The 20,357-nt window shown below is 43.8% G+C and overlaps 3 protein-coding genes across 3 annotated transcripts in view; 1 reads left to right on the top strand and 2 right to left on the bottom strand.

Annotated features, from left to right (window-relative positions):
- gtf2h4 (general transcription factor IIH, polypeptide 4) overlaps positions 1 to 1,987 on the bottom strand; it is a 9,803-nt gene extending 7,816 nt beyond the window's left edge. Inside the window, exons 1-6 of the mRNA XM_084165272.1 lie at positions 1,855 to 1,987; positions 1,546 to 1,664; positions 1,171 to 1,275; positions 902 to 1,033; positions 459 to 644; positions 83 to 191 (exon numbers count right to left, since the gene is read on the bottom strand). Coding sequence (XP_084021398.1) covers positions 83 to 191; positions 459 to 644; positions 902 to 1,033; positions 1,171 to 1,275; positions 1,546 to 1,661 — 648 coding nt within the window. The 5' untranslated portion in view covers positions 1,662 to 1,664; positions 1,855 to 1,987. The remainder of the gene's footprint in view (positions 1 to 82; positions 192 to 458; positions 645 to 901; positions 1,034 to 1,170; positions 1,276 to 1,545; positions 1,665 to 1,854) is intronic.
- Positions 1,988 to 2,690: 703 nt separating this feature from the next.
- Positions 2,691 to 6,221, bottom strand: LOC311131843 (DNA-directed RNA polymerase I subunit RPA12-like; the record flags this gene model as incomplete). The annotated part of the gene is made up of 3 exons (XM_084164972.1): positions 2,691 to 2,795; positions 3,080 to 3,180; positions 6,215 to 6,221. The coding sequence occupies 3 exons, from the start codon at positions 6,219 to 6,221 to the stop codon at positions 2,691 to 2,693; spliced, it is 213 nt and encodes a 70-aa protein (XP_084021098.1).
- The window catches only part of LOC311132098 (spliceosome RNA helicase DDX39B), a 30,797-nt gene continuing 16,414 nt past the window's right edge, over positions 5,975 to 20,357 (top strand). Inside the window, exons 1-6 of the mRNA XM_084165273.1 lie at positions 5,975 to 6,047; positions 10,332 to 10,549; positions 11,375 to 11,502; positions 13,805 to 13,897; positions 14,092 to 14,275; positions 14,923 to 15,041. Of these exons, the coding sequence (XP_084021399.1) occupies positions 10,333 to 10,549; positions 11,375 to 11,502; positions 13,805 to 13,897; positions 14,092 to 14,275; positions 14,923 to 15,041 (741 nt within the window). The 5' untranslated portion in view covers positions 5,975 to 6,047; position 10,332. The remainder of the gene's footprint in view (positions 6,048 to 10,331; positions 10,550 to 11,374; positions 11,503 to 13,804; positions 13,898 to 14,091; positions 14,276 to 14,922; positions 15,042 to 20,357) is intronic.

The raw sequence follows: 20,357 nt of genomic DNA, 5'->3' as shown, positions 1-20,357 counted from the left end.
GTGTTTTGAATGGGACTGAATTGTATGTCCCCACAAGGTTAGCTGCGCCAGACTGTGTGTGTGTGTCTGTATGAGGACCTACCTGTGCCGTGTTGAGGTACTGTAGTGTGAAGTACCAGAGCTGAGAGGCTGTGTCCAAGAGGAGGAACTGGAAACCAGCAGAGGTGATACAGGGAGCATCTCCAGCCTCACTGGAGGAGAGGAAGAAGTGTAGGATGAATGAGGAGAGAAAGAGGACGGAAAAGAGAGGAACTGAGAAATTAGAAAGAATATTGTGGAGAAAAAAAAATACATCGAAAACAGAGAACAGTTGAAAATACGTGAAAATCCCAAACACATTCATAGAAAAATAATACAGGTAAAATAGTGATAAAAAATACAAATGACAAGAAATAAAGAGTGTATGTGAGAGTATAACATTTGAGTTCACAGTGGTCCCTCAGCGGCGTGGTACCTACGTTCTCATAAGGCCAGCCTGAATGAGGAGCTGGGACAGATCCTGGCTGACTGCAGCACTGGGACAGCCCACCATGAAGTGGAGAACAACCTCCCAGCGCTCCAAGGCATACTTATCCAGACTCTCCACATCACGGGCATGTCTGTCAGGACCCAGACTGTCACCCTGGTCTGCCCACGACTTACCCCTGAGAGGAGGAGGAAGAGGAGGTAGTGGAGGAGGAGGAAGATGAGGAGGCGGTAGTGGAAGAGGAGGTAGTGGAGGAGCAGGAAGAAGAGGAGGAGGAGGAGAAGAGAGTAAGCATACGTGAGCCATAATACATGAGCCGTACGAAAGACGCGTTCACTCGCAAGTTTTAGCTTTGGTAGTTCTACTGCTGGCATATTAAGCCCCCATGTGGTACTGTAGATACTAAGTACCTTACACATGAAAGGGTTGACTTACCCTCCTAATAATGCTATTCTCAGGTTGTCTTTGAATACGGGGTTCAGAACGTTTCCCTGCAGGCCTCCCTGTAGCTGCTGGCTGTGCCATAGTCTGAGACCAGACAGCACAGAGACACACTGATCGTGGTCCCTGAAGAAAGAGAAGAAGAAAGAGAGAGTGAACTACAGAGACTGAAGGTTAACTGACAGTCATTTAACAACCTGACATTTGACTGAATTTACAATGGAGCATCGGACACGTACTATGTATGATTCGGATAGACTTACTTTTCACTGTCTTTTTTCACCCACAGAGCCACCGCTGCCTGAGGAAGGGGTTGGTCTAGGAACAGCATTCGCATTACATAATTCTTGGCCAATGGGGGGAGCTCCCTGTCAAGCAGTGAAACAAGCAGATAATCTGACTCCCTGATTTACGTTGCATGTGAGTCCGGTGCAACCCAAAATACCGATCATTGTGCTTGTATATGTAACATGGTGCTAAATTTGTAGACAGCCTGTGTTCTGTTCCAAATATGTTATAAATAATAATGTGTGCATTAAAGATCAATTTGTGTACTAAGCATAGCAAACAGCAGGATTTATGCATGTCATATTTTACAGTTACTATAATAGTGTTGTTTAACTGGACTGATCCCGCACCTGTAGACAGCCAGACATGTGGCCGGATGGTTGTACAATCTGTCCAAGATCTCAGGGCTCAACTCTTTCAGGTACTCATGGAGGTTCTTGCATTGTAACTGCACGCGCAGCTTCATCTTCTACCGAAGACAAAAACAGATGCAGATGACAACTACAGTAAGAATTAAATGTGTTTCTTCTATGGTTAATGACACAAGTATGAAGAGTACAAGCTTAGCTAGCTAGCTAACGAGGATGGAATGGAACAGAGCGTTTTAAAGTGAGACAGAAAGTGCAATCAACCATGTACATCGACATTTTATTGTTTACCTTATGGTTGGTGTATCGGATAAGGTCCAAAATAATTCCTATAAACTAATACATTCAGAAATGTTCAGCATCTTTTTTTTCTCAGCAAGTGAATAGAAGCCATGTTGGATGATCACGTGATTCAGACATCTACAAGGGGGAGCGTTCTGATTGGAGCAACTACTTTTGCTGCACTCAACGCCACAGTGAAATGTAAATGCAGTATTTTATTTTTGATTGATAAATAAAGATTGCAATAATTGCTAATGTATACATTTGTAAACATGTAAGTAGGTTATTTAGATAAATTCACTGTCATTCCCTGAGAGCGTTGACAAAATGTAGAAGGGAAACGATAACAGCAACAAACTTGTTCACAATCCAACTGATGCAGCAAAGGATTTAAAATGCTTAGCATCCCAGAGCGACTAGCCTAAGCCTCATTACAAGCAATGAAGTGCAAGGAATAGCATACCAATTGTGTTTTCTCCAATACGATCTCAAGTTTGCACTACACTGATCAAACACATTTTTGTTTACAGATAAAAGAAAGGAGAAGAGATGAATATTGAAGGAGGTCCAGGGGAATGGGGAACCATCTGAGCGTCTCGATCTCTTCTCAGGAGTCCTTCTTCTCTTTATCTGTAGGCACAAATTAAATCACTATAAGTAACATATCCACTCACTCATAAGTTAACATTTAGAATATATACCGTTTATGGGGTAGGTGCTTGTCACATTGTGGTGCAGAACAACATCAAATTGAATAGATTGATGAATCTGGTGGTGAGAACTGCTTAGAATAGACTTGGTGAATTGGTGTTTGAGTGAGATGTAATAGGTGTGTACATTCTACATTACCTGCAGTGTATACAGGTGAAGAAGACCGTCTGTCCTTCATCTGCAGATCTCATTTGTCTGGTGTGATAAACCATCCCCTCTTTATTGCAGCGCCTTTCAATCTAGAATGCAAGAGTTTGAGGAGGTTAGAGAGAAGATATTGATACAGTGGTGCAGTGGTATTCAAATCTGAGCATGGAGGTCCGGAGTACTGCTGGTTTTCTGTTCTACCTGATAATAAAAATCTGTCCCCGATTAGAGGGGAAGAACGAAAATCAGAAGTGGAACTGTCGTCGAGGTCTAGGTTTGAATACCCCTACAGTAGTCTGTACTATTACACTGGAATTTCTCATTTTTAAATGGTAGTTTATTGATCACTTTAGGAACTTTTTAGGTGAATTCTTACCACAGCCCCCTTGAGTTTTGAGTCCTCCTCCTCCACAGCAACAGTGGACCGTTCTAGAGCGTTAAAGACAACTGAAGACGTGACCTCTTGACCTGAAAATTCTGGAGAGATAGAAGTACATAAAAACACAGTTATATTTTTTTTTTCATTTTAGTCATTTAGCAGACGCTCTTATCCAGAGCGACTTACAGTTAATGCATACATTTTTTATTTTTTCATACCCCCTGTGGGAATCAAACCCACAACCCTGGCGTTGCAAACGCCATGCTCTATCAACTGAGCTACATCCCCTGCCGGCCATTCCCTCCCCTACCCTGGACGACGCTGGGCCAATTGCGCGCCGCCCCATTGGTCTCCCGGTCGCGGCCGGCTATGACAGAGCCTGGATTCGAACCAGGATCTCTAGTGGCACAGCTAGCACTGCGATGCAGCGCCTTAGACCACTGCATTGCAGGGTCTAAGGGCCACATACTGATGATGACAAAAGAGACTGGCTGGATGAAATACAATACCTGGATGACTACTTGTTTGTCTTTGTGAGAATAGTTACCTAGCCAGGGGTGTATTCATTAGTCGGATTCCGTTCCAAAACGCTTAGTCTGTTGCAAAATGTTTAGCAGCGTTATGCGACTAATGAATACACCCCTGATCCCAGATCTGTTTTTATATGCCATTTAGCAGACGCTTTTATCCAAAGCGACTTACAGTCATGCGTGCATATATTTTTTGTGTATGGGTGGTCCCGGGGATCGAACCCACTACCTTGGCGTTACAAGCGCCGTGCTCTACCAGCTGAGCTACATTGTTCCAATGACTGTATATATACATTTACATTTTAGTCATTTAGCAGACGCTCTTATCCAGAGTGACTTACAGTTAGTGAGTGCATACATTTTCATACTGGCCGCCTGTGGGAATCGAACCCACAACCCTGGCGTTGCAAACGCCATGCTCTACCAACTGAGCTACAGAGATGCCAATATATATATATGAATGGACAAAGCCATCGATCACGTGACACCATTCATTCATATGTGAAGACTCAATAGCGCATTGAAGCCAAATGAAGTCAGTTAAGATGGCGTCTCGTGGAGACATAAACATGCACAGGTTGAGCTACTCCAGGAAGTGACGTTGCAGGCTAGCTCAGTGCTGCCCCCTCTCGTTGAGTAACTCAAGTTGAAGGCTGACTGGGGTACTGCAGGCTGCCATTAGCAACACAATTATCCTTATAACTTCTTCTGTGTGTGATTTTAAAATAAATCGGTAAAAGGACATACATCGGGTGCATTACAATTATTTATTGGTACCAGGATTTACATGAAGATTGCAATTTTTCTATTCACTGTAATGGGGGACCCGGTTTGTGCTCTTGCCAATTCCATGGACCATTCCATCTGTGGTCCTCTGTAGCTCAATTGGTAGAGCATGGCGCTTGTAACGCCCGGGTAGTGGGTTCGATCCCCGGGGCCACCCATATGTAAAAATGTAGGCACACATGACTGTAAGTCGTTTTGGATAAAAGCGTCTGCTAAATGGCATATTATTATTCCATAGAGATAGATAGAGGATCTATAGGGTCTGTGACAGCATGGGCAGCGCCATTGAGGTCATCTCCATTTTGAAGTAGTCCATTTTCTTCTTCACGATTGGCTGATCCCTCCTGATGACCTGGTTGGACATGACTCCAACAGGGTCACCAGGAGGGATCAGCCAATGAAGTTGGAAGTCCCACCCAGTTGACTACATTAAAATGGTGGAAGCCCTCAATGGCGCTGCCCATGCTAAAACGGCCTTTTGGCCACTAGAGGCCTCTATCATTCTCTATGGGACCATTCATCGTCAAGCCATGTTTGCCATGATGATGATGATGATGAGTGATAGGCAGTTGGCATGATAGCGCAAACAGACTGGCAAGCAGTTGACCCCTTTAGCTAATGATTCTGTCTGTCAGTAGGATACATCATTATCTCCAGCAGGGAAATTTAACTGACAACAAACAACCCATCCTCGCCGCGGACAGGTGACTGTGTCCTCAAATCAAATCAAAATGTATTGGTCACATACACATGGTTAGCAGATGTTATTGCGAGTGTAGCGAAATGCTTGTGCTTCAGCGGAGTCACTGACCACCTTCCGGAGACACTTGAACCCCTACCTCTTTAAGGAATACCTGGAATAGTCTAACAGTAATCATTCTACCCCTCCCCTAGTGGTGGTTGTATCACTGGCTATCCTAAATTGAATGCACCAATTTGTAAGTCGCTCTGGATAAGAGCGTCTGCTAAATGACTTAAATGTAAATGCTTCTAGTTCCGACAGTGCAGTAATATCTAGCAAGTAATATCTAACAGTTCCGCAACAAATATCTAACACACACAAATCTAAGTAAAGGAAGATTTTATGAGCTAACAATGTAAGAAATAATACTTTTTTTTTTATACTGCAGTTTCCTAAAGACTATTAGCGAGGCAGCTCTCTCTGTCGGCGCAATTTTAAAACCCAAGTAGAGGCAGTACGTTCCCATACTCAGGACATCAGTTGGGCTCTCCAGTGAAACACATCACTGGCTAAGTATTTCAGTGAACAATGTCATCAAAAATTTGACAACAAACTTTTTGAGGTTGACAGATACAGCTAGCCACTTTATTTAGCACCTTGTACACTTCAACACGTCATGTGTTTAACAACTGACTTATGTTCACATTTGAACACATAGTTAGCTAGCCTGCTGTCAAACAACTGTATCCAGATACCACAGTTTCCAATCTTACATTCTCTGTAGACCCAGATGTTATAGCATGTTTCCGTGTTATTGTTCCTGTAATTTTTCTCAGGCAAATGCGCAGGTCGGAGTTTGGGGACTTTAAACGCATGCTCACAGAGTCGCACGTTGACTACGTATTTAAAAACCAACGATAGCTCTCATTTCCAAACGCTGTAGCTACATTTCTTCATCACGAATAAGGTAAACAGTGCTCACAAGGGAAACAAATCTGAAATATTAATCGCGTTAATTTCCCATGTTGCAAACCGTCTAAAGGATAGCAGCTAGCTGGAGAGTTTGTCAACCTAAAGAAGTTAGCTAGCCAGGTAGCTCACAGGTCGTGTTTGTTAGCCAGCTAACTACGGTACGCGACATTTCTTTTCGTAGGATACCTGGAGGCAGTCAGTCAATAATATCCGTCGGGTGATTGGTTGAGGATTCTTGGGTGCGTGACATCACTTCGAGCCCTTACCAAAACATGGCCGAAAATGTCTCTCGCCTCTGATCTGAAACCAGTAGTAACCACCAATTTAAATTACAATTAACTTACAATTATAAGACGAATTTTCAGACATACGTTCCACTCATCGTGTATCCACTGACCACCGCATTTAGGAGGATGGCTAATTACTGAACAAAAATAGAAACGCAACAATTTCAAAGATTTTACTGAGTTACAGTTCATATAAGGAAATTCGTCAATTCAAATAAATAAATTAGGCCCTAATCTATCGATTTCACATGACTGGGAATACAGATATGCATCTGTTGGTCACAGATACCTTAAAAAGTAGGGGCGTGGATCAGAAAACAAGTCAGTATCTGGTGTGACCACCATTTGCCTCATGAAGCTCCACACATCTCCTTTGCATAGAGTTGATCATGCTGTTGATTTGTTACCTGTGAAATTTTGTCCCACTCCTCTTCAATGGCTGTGCTTAGTTTCTCGATATTGCCGGGAACTGGAACACGCTGTCATACACGTCGATCCAGAGCATCCCATACATGCTCAATGGGTGACATGTCTGGTGAGGATGCAGGCCATGGAAGAACTGGGACATTTTCAGCTTCCAGGAATTGTGTAAAGATCCTTGAGACGTGGGACCGTGCATTATCATGCTGAAACATGTGGTGATGGCGGCGGATGAATGGCACGACAATGGGCCTCAAGATCTCGTCACGGTATCTCTGTGCATTCAAATGACCATCAATAAAATGCAATTTTGTTCGTTGTCCGTAGCTTATGCCTGCCCATCAGAGTATGTGAGCGGAGCGTGCCCAATTTGACTGGAGCGTGGAGCGAATTCCCAGAGGCTGGAGCGTCCGCCTTCTCACCCGCTCCAGTTGCGTTCACTTCACGAGCTCAGGGCATGCCCGGCCCAGCATGCATTTGTAGTCTACTTGTGTGCTGCTATAGCCCCTTGCTTTAGCTACTGTCATGGAGTTCGCTAAATATTTTCATAAAGAAACTGATAAAACACACAGGTGCTAAATCAAGGTGACTTAAAACCAAGAGCAAGAGAGGGAGTGCGGTGATGTAGTGTCCACAACTAAATAATAACTGTGGAATCTGAAAAGACACGTATCCCAAAAGCATGATGGTGTACTCACTATGTGCACATGCTAAAAGAAAGGAACGAGGTGGGTAGATCATTAAGTGTGTCATCATAGCACAGTATTTATAAACTAAAAATCAGATCTCTTAAATGTTTCGTTTATTTTCGTTCTATTATCTATACAATAGGCCATGATTGATTTTGGCCCAATAGGCCTGGCATATTCCCATGTTCAAGGAGGTTATTTTGCCTAAAAAACCTTTATGCCTACCTAATAGAAAAAAAACGACTACATCTCTGCCCAGCCTGGCGAGAGTGGCCAAAAGGGTGGTTAACATCCTCAGTGGCTCTGGAGGGGTGGAGAGGATATTATCCACTGCTGGCCGGCTCTCCAGGCACCATGGAGAGGATATTATCCACTGCTGGCCGGCTCTCCAGGCACCATGGAGAGGATATTATCCACTGCTGGCCGGCTCTCCAGGCAGCAACGCATGAAGCCACATACTGTGTTTATATGCTGTTTAATACGACATGTAGACTATTTGAAATGATGAGCGCTTCTTACATTCACCTTTTCATGTTTATTCAAATACTTTTTGGTTTCAATACTTAAAATCCAATTGGTAGGTTCATGTAGTCACAAATAGATGGGGTGTTGGTTAAATCGTGATTTTTAATGAGCGAATTTGGAGCGGCAGTTTTTTTTTTCATGCGAGCGCGGAGCGGGATTTCCAACCGCTCAATTCCCCTCACATGCTCTGCTGCCCATACCATAACCCCACTGCCACCATGGGGCACTCTGTTCACAACGTTGACATCAGCAAACCGCTAGCCTACACGACGCCATATATGCTGTCTGCCATGAAACCGGGATTAATCCATGAAGAGCACACTTCTCCAGCGTGCCAGTGGCCATCGAAGGTGAGCATTTGCCCACTGAAGTCAGTTACGACACCAAATTGCAGTCGGGTCAAGACCCTGGTGAGGATGTCGAGCACGCAGATGAATTTCCCCAAGACGGTTTCTGACAGTTTGTGCAGAAATTATTTGGTTGTGCAAACCCACAGTTTTATCAGCTGTCCAGGTGGCTGGTCTCAGACGATCCTGCAGGTGAAGAAGCCGGATGTGGAGGTCCTGTGCTGGCGTGGTTACACGTGGTCTGCGGTTGTGAGGCCTGTTGGACGTATTGCCAAATTCTCTAAAACGACATTGAAGGCCGCTTATGGTAGAGAAAATAACATTTCAATTCTCTGGCAACAGCTCTGGTGGACATTCCTGCAGTCAGCATGCCAATTGCACGCTCCCTCAACTTGAGACCTCTGTGGCGTTGTGTGACAAAATTGCACATTTTAGAGTGGCTTTTTATTTTCCCAAGCACAAGTTGCACCTGTGTAATGATAATGTTGTTTAATCAGCTTCTTGATATGCCACACCTGTCAGGTGGATGGATTATCTTGGCAAAGGAGAAATGCTCACTAACACGGATGTATACAAATTTGTGCACAAAATTAGAGAGAAATAAGCTTTTTGAGCGCATGGAAAATTTCGGGCATCTTTTATTTCAGCTCATGAGACATGGGACCAACACTTTACATGTTACGTTTTATATTTTTATTCAGTATAGCTAGCTCACTGGCCAGGCAGTAACGTTAGCCACTAACTAATCGTAGGGCTCATGTCCTATTCTGTGTTTACATTTGAGTTAACTTGTAACATATCAAGTAACACATACCAGCCCATTTGTGTTAAGGTACAAATAACAGTTAGTGGGCTTGTAATTTGAATGATCGGCACAGTGAAACTAAAATAGATTGGAAGCTAGCTGGTGAAGCTTTCATTTCTTGGGTTTCCCAAGTCGTTCGGTCAGTGTTACTGCTCATGGTGGCAGCAGACGGCTCTGTAGAGCATTTGTGTGACATCACGCATTCAAGAAAGCTCAACCATTCACCTGACAGGTTCTATTTCGAGACTCATGAATATTCATGACATTTATGTTGCCACTCATGTTGTCACTTAAGGAGTTGACACATGATAGCAGCCCTAATGAATAGTTATGAGTACTTTTACTTATTTCCAATACTAATTTGGCAGAAATATAAATTAAGCTAACCTTAAAGGAAGCTTGTTTTCCTAACCCTGTCATCATCATCATCACCGTGGTCCTCTGTAGCTCAGCTGGTAGAGCACGGCGCTTGTAACGCTAAGGTAGTGGGTTCGATCCCCGGGACCACCCATACACAAAAAAAAAAATGTATGCACGCATGACTGTAAGTCGCTTTGGATAAAAGCGTCTGCTAAATGGCATATTATTATTATTATTATTATCATAATAATCCCCACACAGTTAAATGGATACTTTCGGATGTTGGCAATGACGCTCTTCATGTACTTCCTCAGAGTCAGATTTAACTCATGGATACCATTTTTATGTCTCTGCATTCAGCAAGAAGGAAGTTAAGAGGTAGTTTTGCGAGCCAATGCTAACAAGCATTAGCACAATGACAGGAAGTCTATGGTATCTACTAATATGCTAGCAGTTACCATAGACGTCCAGTCATTGTGCTAATGCTAGTTAGCGATTGCGCTAATACTGGTTAGCAACTTCCTTCAAACAGCACGCAGAGACATAAATATGGTATCCATGAGTTCATCTGACTCTGGGGAAGTAGAAGTATTCCTTTAAGCATCTTGCACTATAATGAGGGTATTTCATGTCTACAAAGGTGACCACCCGACAGGACATGTTTATGACTATTTCTCTCTCCACTCTCTTTGTGTCTCCCCCTCTCTCTCTGGCTCTCTCTCTTTCTGTCTCTGTCTCTGTCTCTCTCTCTCTCTCTCTCACTCACTCACTCACTCACTCACTCACTCACTCACTCACTCACTCACTCACTCTCTCTCTCTGTAATCCTCTCTTTCTACCTGGCAGGATGACTGAGCAGGACGTGGAGAATGAGCTCTTGGACTATGATGAGGATGATGTGGACGCGGTGGGAGATCTGTCAGGAGGGGATATTCTGGCCATTAAGAAGGAGCGTGTGAAGGGCTCCTATGTGTCCATCCATTCCTCTGGTTTTAGAGACTTCCTGTTGAAGCCAGAGCTGCTGAGGGCTATAGTGGACTGTGGCTTTGAGCATCCCTCTGAGGGTGAGTGGAACCAGACGGTTGTAGTCTATACATGCTTCTAACACACACCACACTGGGGTGTATTCATTAGTGCACAGCATAGCAAGACGTTTTGCAACGAAAACGAGCAAGTTCAGGTTCCTTCCCGTTTCGGCCCGTTTGCTTCCGTTTGGTTCCTAGTGAAGGCATCCATTTTACATTTTAGTCATTTAGCAGACGCTCTTATCCAGAGCGACTTACAGTTAGTGAGTGCATACATTTTCATACTGGCCCCCCGTGGGAAACGAACCCACAACCCTGGCGTTGCAAGCGCCATGCTCTACCAACTGAGCTACAGGGGACTCCCTTTTGAAGAGCTGCAGGGGTCAGCAGTTCACTGGCTGATTATAATAAGCTTACACTGAAATCTTCAAGCCAAATTGCCATGAATCAGATCAACTGTCAAACTATAATCTGCAAGCAAGGCCTCATTGTAGCTCAGTTGGTAGAGCATGGCTCTTGCAACGCCAGGGTTGTGGGTTCGATTCCCACGGGGGGCCAGTATGAAAATGTTTTATGCACTCACTAACTGTAAGTCGCTCTGGATAAGAGCGCCTGCGAAATGACTAAAATGTAAAGTAATTGCATCAATGATTTGACTTCAAGGGATACTTCGGGCGTGCTAGCAGATACCCATAGACTTCCAGTCATTGTGCTAACGCTAGTAGGTGATCCCAAAGTATCCCTTTTTAAGGGGTTTTTGATTTAGTCACTTAGTTGATAATTAGGTAATAATTACTGTACCTTATATTATTATTCATTAGTAATTTATATTTTAGTCATTTCTAGTAACTATTTTCCTTTCAGTTCAGCATGAGTGCATCCCCCAGGCGATCCTGGGGATGGATGTGCTGTGCCAGGCCAAGTCTGGTATGGGCAAGACGGCAGTGTTTGTTCTGGCCACACTACAGCAGCTGGAGCCTGTCACTGGACAGGTAATGTATCTCTGTCTCTCTCTCTCTCCCTCTCTGCCTCTCTCTCTATCTGCCTCTCTCTCTCTCTCTCTCTCTCTCTCTCTGTCTCTCTGTCTCTCTGTCTCTCTCTCTCTCTCTCTGTCTCTCTCTCTCTCTCTCTGTCTCTCTCTCTCTCCCTCTCTGCCTCTCTCCCTCCGTCTCTGCCTGTCTCTCTCCCTTTCTGCCTCTCTCTCTCTCTCTCAATTCAATTTTTTTTCAATTTAAGGGCTTTATTGGCATGGGAAACGTGTGTTAACATTGCCAAAGCAAGTGAAGTAGATAGTAAACAAAAGTGAAATAAACAATAAATATTAACAGTAAACATTACACTCAGAAGTTTCAAAAGAATAAAGACATTTCAAATGTCATATTATGTATATATACAGTGTTGTAACAATGTGCAAATAGTTAAAGTACAAATGGGAAAATAAATAAACATAAATATGGGTTGTATTTACAATGGTGTTTGTTCTTCACTGGTTGCCCTTTTCTTGTGGCAACAGGTCACAAATCTTGCAGCTGTGATGGCACACTGTGGTTTTTCACCCAGTAGATAAGGGAGTTTATCAAAATTGGGTTTGTTTTCGAATTCTTTGTGGATCGCTGTAATCTGAGGGAAATATGTGTCTATAATATGGTCATACATTTGGCAGGAGGTTAGGAAGTGCAGCTCAGTTTCCACCTCATTTTGTGGGCAGTGTGCACATAGTTATATTCTCCTACATTAATTTCACATTTCTACAAACTTCAAAGTGTTTCTTTTCAAATGGTATCAAGAATATCTCTCCCTCTCTGCCTCTCTCCCTCTCTGTCTCCCTCTCTGTCTCCCTCCCTCCATTTCTCTGCCTGCCTGCCTGTCTCTCTCTCTCTCTCTCTCTCTCTCTCTCTCTCTCTCTCTCTCTCTCTCTCTCTCTCTCTCTCTCTCTCTCTCTCTGCCTCTCTCTCTCTCTCTCTCCATCTGTCTGTCACTCATTGTCATCTGGACTGTTTATAGAGCTAGGGTTGTCATTGTCTTCGTCCATCAGTCCATTAGTAGCTTTGAAGTACTAAGCTTTATAATGCATTAACTACCCATCCTGCCCACTAAGCTTTATAATGCATTAACTACCCATCCTGCCCACTAAGCTTTATAATGGATTAACCTCTTAAGGATCGGACCCATTTTTTCAATTTTCACCTAAAATGACATACTCAAATCTAACTGCCTGTAGCTCAGGACCTGAAGCAAGGATATGGATATTCTTGATACCATTTGAAAAGAAACACTTTGAAGTTTGTAGAAATGTGAAATTAATGTAGGAGAATATAACACATAAGATCTGGTAAAAGATAATACAAACAAAAAAACATGCGTTTTCATTTATTTGTAATTTTTGTATCATCTTTGAAATGCAAGAGAAAGGCCACAATATAATATTGCAGTTTAGTCGCAATTTAGATTTTGGCCACTAGATGGCAGCAGTGTGTGCAACATTTCAGATTGATACAGTGAAGCATTGCAATACTGGACTATTTTGTATCAAGTCTGTCCAAATGTGCCAAATTGGTCAATGATACATTTTCAAGTACATAACTATAGAGAACATACAAAAATGATATGGTAATACAAAATGTAAGTTTACACACTCCCAGGAATGTCATACATAATAGATCATTAGCTTATACACTAACTTTCACACATCTAGATGGCCGGGCAGGGTGGGTGTGGAGCCAGAGACAGCAAGGGTTCAAACTGTTGAACCCAGTTCCTACATTTGAATATAAAAATTGATTTTATCAAACAAAACTATGCTACATTTTATCTCTGGGACCCTTAGGATGACAAATCAAAGCAAGATTACTGAATGTAAGTACATTATTTACCTTCAGAGGTGAATGTATCAAACCAGTTTCCGTGATACGTTTTTTGTTGTTGTGCACTCTCCTCAAACAATAGCATGGTATTTTTTCACTGTAATAGCTACTGTAAATTAGACAGTGCAGTTAGATTAACAATAATTTAAGCTTTCTGCCCATATAAGACATGTCTATGTCCTGGAAAGTTTGCTGTTACTTACAACAGTCATGCTAATCACATTTGCGCACGTTAGCTTAACTGTCCCGTATACGGAACACCGATCCCGTAGAGGTTAACTACCCATCCTGCCCACTAAGCTTTATAAAGCATTAACTACCCATCCCGTAGAGGTTAACTACCCATCCCGTAGAGGATAACTACCCATCCCGCCCACTAAGCTTTATAAAGCATTAACTACCCATCCTGCCCACTTCTGTCTCTGTTTAGGTGTCAGTGCTGGTGATGTGCCACACCCGAGAGCTGGCGTTTCAGATCAGCAAGGAGTATGAGAGATTCTCCAAGTACATGCCAACTATCAAGGTACGCAATGTTTATCTACACCCTCAAAACCTTGAGTCTTGATAATAACTGCAGTGTTTCAGTAAAAAAGCATGAGCCGACGCAAACCCCAGAACGTTGGTAGAGGTGCCGGCTAACGGAATATCAAACTGTTTAAAATTAAAGACTTATTGTTTTTAAAGTGCACTGTTTCACCACTGGTTTTCTCTCACCAGGTGGCAGTGTTCTTTGGTGGCCTGTCTATAAAGAAGGACGGGGAGGTGTTGAAGAAGGAGTGTCCCCACGTGGTGGTGGGGACGCCAGGGCGAATCCTGGCCCTGATCCGCAACAAGACCCTCAACCTGCGAAACATCAAACACTTCATCCTGGACGAGTGTGACAAGATGCTGGAGCAACTTGGTGAGTCTGATCTCCTCACAGTATCTGAATGACACTCAAACAGACCTGGGGTGTATTTAATAGGAACCAAAATGGAGGCAAACCGTCCGAAATGGGGAGGGGCCTACCTACCTGAACTTCTCCAATAAGGAAGTCTAATTTTTGTTGCAAACACATGTTTCTACGGTTTGCTACGCTGTGCACTAATGAATACACCCCTGATTAATCTGCTGCAACCGTTATGTACTCAGCTATAGTGAGTGATAACTGAATCCTCCCATCCGTGATGTACTCAGCTATAGTGAGTGATAACTGAATCCTCCCATCCGTTATGTACTCAGCTATGGTGAGTGATACTGAATCCTCCCATCCGTGATGTACTCAGCTATAGTGAGTGATACTGAATCCTCCCATCCGTGATGTACTCAGCTATAGTGAGTGATAACTGAATCCTCCCATCCGTGATGTACTCAGCTATAGTGAGTGATAACTGAATCCTCCCATCCGTGATGTACTCGGCTATAGTGAGTGATAACTGAATCCTCCCATCTGTGATGTACTCAGCTATAGTGAGTGATAACTGAATCCTTCCATCTGTGATGTACTCAGCTATAGTGAGTGATAACTGAATCCTCCCATCCTTGATGTACTTCTTTCCGTTCCCTCAGACATGCGCCGAGACGTCCAGGAGATATTCCGTCTGACCCCCCATGAGAAACAGGTCATGATGTTCAGCGCCACCCTGAGCAAAGAGATCCGCCCCGTCTGCCGAAAGTTCATGCAAGATGTAATTACGCCTCCTCCTCTCCTCCTGCATCCACCACGCCTCTCCTTCCTCCTTCCTCCACCCATCCCCCATCTCTGCCCTGCCTGGTGGAACAGGGGGGAAGAGTGGTGGAGGAGTTACCCCCCCACGGTCCACCACGCCTCTCCTTCCTCCACCCATCCCCCATCTCTGCCCTGCCTGGTGGAACGGGGGGGAAGAGTGGTGGAGGAGTTACCCCCCCACGGTCCACCACGCCTCTCCTTCCTCCCCCCATCCCCCATCTCTGCCCTGCCTGGTGGAACGGGGGGGAAGAGTGGTGGAGGAGTTACCCCCCCCACGGTCCACCACGCCTCTCCTTCCTCCACCCATCCCCCACCTCTGCCCTGCCTGGTGGAACGGGGGGGAAGAGTGGTGGAGGAGTTACCCCCCCACGGTCCACCACGCCTCTCCTTCCTCCACCCATCCCCCACCTCTGCCCTGCCTGGTGGAACGGGGGGAAGAGTGGTGGAGGAGTTACCCCCACGGTCCACCACGCCTCTCCTTCCTCCCCCCATCCCCCATCTCTGCCCTGCCTGGTGGAACAGGGGGGAAGAGTGGTGGAGGAGTTACCCCCCCACGGTCCCCTGAGTCTGACAGGAGAGTGATGTCAAACAGACCAATCTCTATCAGGGAAGTGTCAGCCCACTGACAGAGTAAAGCCTTAGTTCTATGCTAGGCCACTAACTCAGTACAGCAAGACCTTAGGGTACTAGTGTAGTGGTTAACCTTTCACCAACATGCATTGCGGTAACGGGGTCTCCGTTATAGACTGGCTTATGTTGTTGACTTGAAATGTCTTTAACTCCATGACGATGTTGAACACTGTCATGCAGGCGCGAATAGGTCCAGTTTTCAGTCTGTACGTTACGAATCTGACATCCCTGATGTCACGATGCTTTCGTTCAAAAGCAGTTAAATCATCTCGTAATCTAGCAGAGCAAAAAACAATTTGTCACGACCCCTAATCTTCCACCTTTTATTTATTAAGGAAACTGCTTTACCAGCCTGGCATGAGTATGTACGCTCTGCCCCAAACTGCTCGAACCCCCCCCCCCCCCCCCCAGCTCACTGCCCTGTAGTTAAGAGCGGCTCTCCCTGGAGCTGTAACCGCTCACATGGCAAACAAGAGAGAGAAAGACAAATTTAAGCAAATATAAAGGATCCCAAAGAACCTCGGTCAAAGCAATAAAACGAGCCACTAGAGAAATGAGGAGGAAGCCTGACAAGCGCCAAGCTCTGGAGAGTAAATGAAGTGGACGCTGCCGGTCTCTCTGGGCTGCTGTAGTTCATTACTTTCCCAACAAAGTGGAAAGAAAGAGCAGTCAAATTGCCTGGGTCCGCCGAGTCGATCCAAAATGACCCCGTTGCCAGTCTGCATTTAAATGGAATTGAGGTAACTGGAGATGGATGGGCGATTAACCCTGTAGGAACATGAGGCCTGTCTCACAAAGGGAAAATGGCCACCATTCTGTCCTTAAGCTGCTACCCAAGCATCAGGATGCCTTGGTAATAAATCACAGACATGAACCTTGTCTAACACACTGTACAGACAGAGGCAGTAACAAGGCAGAACACCGCGACGTGAAGAAAGGAGAGAGAGAGAGAGAGAGAGAGAGAGAGAGGGGAATGGTAGGGTGGTGTGGTATACGGAAGACCGAAGCGGGAGGAAAGAGATGGAGATGTGACTGTAGATAGAGACGGTACACAGAGCCGTCTCGTGTTGCAATGAATCTAGAATCGATGAGGTAACTGTGAAATGCTTGAAGAGGAGCATTGCAATCACATGAAAAATAGACTATGAACAGAAAAACCTTTTTTGTTGTTGTTGAAAATCCAGCTTTCTAAAACCCTTTGCCTGTAAACAAGGCAGTACCATTTAAAACACCCCATCCTTAAGACATCCCACTAACATGTTGATTCTAACAGCATTTTTATTTGACACATTCCAACTACATGATCATGGATATTAGACACACCACATAAACCCTCTCATACTCTCACAAGCATCCAAAGACCTGCAAAAACACACACACACACACACACACACACACACACACACTAGGGTTGAATGGCGGGAAACCAGTTACCGTGATTTACCGTGATTTTTAACGCCCAAAACCACTCCCTTTTCCACGGGATAAATAACTGCGAGAAACCAGTAAATTATAATAAAGTATTTATATGAACAGGATGGTGTTACATTATAAGCGATGTCTAAATCTGTCTTCTCTATGGCCTCTGCATGATGAATCAACGATGGGTGCAGACAGCCCATCTCAGTATGGAGAGCAGTTCACAATGCATGTAGACCTACTGTATCATCTCATCATGGTAACTTTTATTCTTGTGACAGGCTACTTTTGCTGCAGCATAGACTATACTACAGTAATATAAAGACCGAATGCACGTCTAATTTACCCATCTCCATCTGGCTTTCTGGGGTCACCTTATTATTATTTTATTGTAAAGATATATTTTTTTTTCATTGCAGCTGCAGACTTTTAAAAACAGCCTATCACTCGAATATCGTTGCTTTAAATCCGTGCACCCGCGAGAAATTGCATCCAGAATAGATCATCTTGTTCTAGCCCTATACAGTGCATTCGGAAATTATTCAGACCCCTTTTCCCGCATTGTGTTACATTACAGCCTTATTCTAAAATTGATTAAATCATTTTTTCCCTCATCAATCTACACACAATGCCCCATAATGATAAAGCGAAAACAGTTTAAACATTTTTAAAAAAAGCCATTAGGTAGAAGGAATTGTTCGTATAGCTCCGAGACAGGATTGTGTCAAGGCACAGATCTGGGGAAGGGTACGAAAACATTTCTTCAGCATTGAAGGTCCCCAAGAACACAGTGGCCTCAATCATTCTTAAATGTGATATTTCAGTTTTTTATTCTTAAAATAAATGTTCAAACATTTCTCAAACCTGTTTTTACTTTGTCATCATGGGGTATTGTGTGTAGATTGATGAGGGGGAAAAAAACAATTTCATCCATTTTAGAATAAGGCTGCAACGTAACAAAATGTGGAAAAAGTCAAGGGGTCTGAATACTTTCTGAATGCACTGTATATAATGTCCTAGCCTACCTCTTTCAGGTAATGCATTCAATGCAGTGTTAGCCTTATAGTTTCATTTAAGGACCAAAGGATTGACAGGCGTCCCATATAGATTGCAAAATAGTTGGGAAGAGATTTTTGACATACCGATTCCATGCCATATTGTTTATGAACTGATACGCAAAACGATGCCGGATTCAAAACGTAGAATTTTTCAATTTAAATTATTATACAAAATTCTTGCTACCAATATAATGTTATTTATATGGGGGATACAATCTTCCCAGCTCTGCAGATCCAATATGGATGGTGTTAAGAGATAGATGGGAGGTGTTGAATGGAGCTGAAGGATGGGACTAACAACAACTAATGACAACAAGATAACTAATGTAAAGCATACTGTGTCCATAATAAGTATATAGGTTATAGGTTGAGAGCTTTTGTGAACGAGCACAGTTAAAAAGATATGGCATATAGGAGCAAACGGGATGGACATCATGAAAATGATCTGAGAGGTTGAGGGTAGGGGTTCAGGAGTAAAAACAAACAAAATAGAATGTCCATAAAATGTATATAGTATGTATAAGCTGGAAGTAGAGGCCTAAGCGTTGTTGTTCACTAGTTTACTCCAATTAGGGAAGGGGTGGTGGGGTTAGAAAGTAATAAAGGGAAATATTTTTAAAAAATGATATGTGTATATACAGTGGGGAGAACAAGTATTTGATACACTGCCGATTTTGCAGGTTTTCCTACTTACAAAGCATGTAGAGGTCTGTAATTTTTATCATGGGTACACATCAACTGTGAGAGACGGAATCTAAAACAAAAATCCAGAAAATCACATTGTATGATTTTTAAGTAATTAATTTGCATTTTATTGCATGACATAAGTATTTGATACATCAGAAAAGCAGAACTTAATATTTGGTACAGAAACCTTTGTTTGCAATTACAGAGATCATACGTTTCCTGTAGGTCTTGACTAGGTTTGCACACTGCAGCAGGGATTTTGGCCCACTCCTCCATACAGACCTTCTCCAGATCCTTCAGGTTTCGGGGCTGTCGCTGGGCAATACAGACTTTCAGCTCCCTCCAAAGATGTTCTATTGGGTTCAGGTCTAGAGCCTGGCTAGGCCACTCCAGGACCTTGAGATGCTTCTTACGGAGCCACTCCTTAGTTGCCCTGGTTGTGTGTTTCGGGTCGTTGTCATGCTGGAAGACCCAGCCACGACCCATCTTCAATGCTCTTACTGAGGGAAGGAGGTTGTTGGTCAAGATCTCACGATACATGGCCCCATCCATCCTCCCCTCAATACGGTGCAGTCGTCCTGTCCGCTTTGCAGAAAAGCATCCCCAAAGAATGATGTTTCCACCTCCATGCTTCACGGTTGGGATGGTGTTCTTGGGGTTGTACTCATCCTTCTTCTTCCTCCAAACACGGTGAGTGGAGTTTAGACCAAAAAGCTCTATTTTTGTCTCATCAGACCACATGACCTTCTCCCATTCCTCCTCTGGATCATCCAGATGGTCATTGGCAAACTTCAGACGGGCCTGGACATGCGCTGGCTTGAGCAGGGGGACCTTGCGTGCACTGCAGGATTTTAATCCATGACAGCGTAGTGTGTTACTAATGGTTTTCTTTGAGACTGTGGTCCCAGCTCTCTTCAGGTCATTGACCAGGTCCTGCCGTGTAGTTCTGGGCTGATCCCTCACCTTCCTCATGATCATTGATGCCCCACGAGATGAGATCTTGCATGGAGCCCCAGACCGAGGGTGATTGACCGTCATCTTGAACTTCTTCCATTTTCTAATAATTGCGCCAACAGTTGTTGCCTTCTCACCAAGCTGCTTGCCTATTGTCCTGTAGCCCATCCCAGCCTTGAGCAGGTCTACAATGTTATCCCTGATGTCCTTACACAGCTCTCTGGTCTTGGCCATTGTGGAGAGGTTGGAGTCTGTTTTGATTGAGTGTGTGGACAGGTGTCTTTTATACAGGTAACGAGTTCAAACGGGTGCAGTTAATACAGGTAATGAGTGGAGAACAGGAGGGCTTCTTAAAGAAAAACTAACAGGTCTGTGAGAGCCGGAATTCTTACTGGTTGGTAGGTGATCAAATACTTATGTCATGCAATAAAATGCAAATTAATTACTTAAAAATCATACAATGTGATTTTCTGGATTTTTGTTTTAGATTCCGTCTCTCACAGTTGTGTACCTATGATAAAAATTAC

The sequence above is a fragment of the Coregonus lavaretus genome (assembly GCF_964263955.1).
Source record: "Coregonus lavaretus genome assembly, chromosome: 7".
NCBI lineage: Eukaryota > Metazoa > Chordata > Actinopteri > Salmoniformes > Salmonidae > Coregonus > Coregonus lavaretus.
This window is presented reverse-complemented; position numbering and strand designations above follow the sequence as displayed.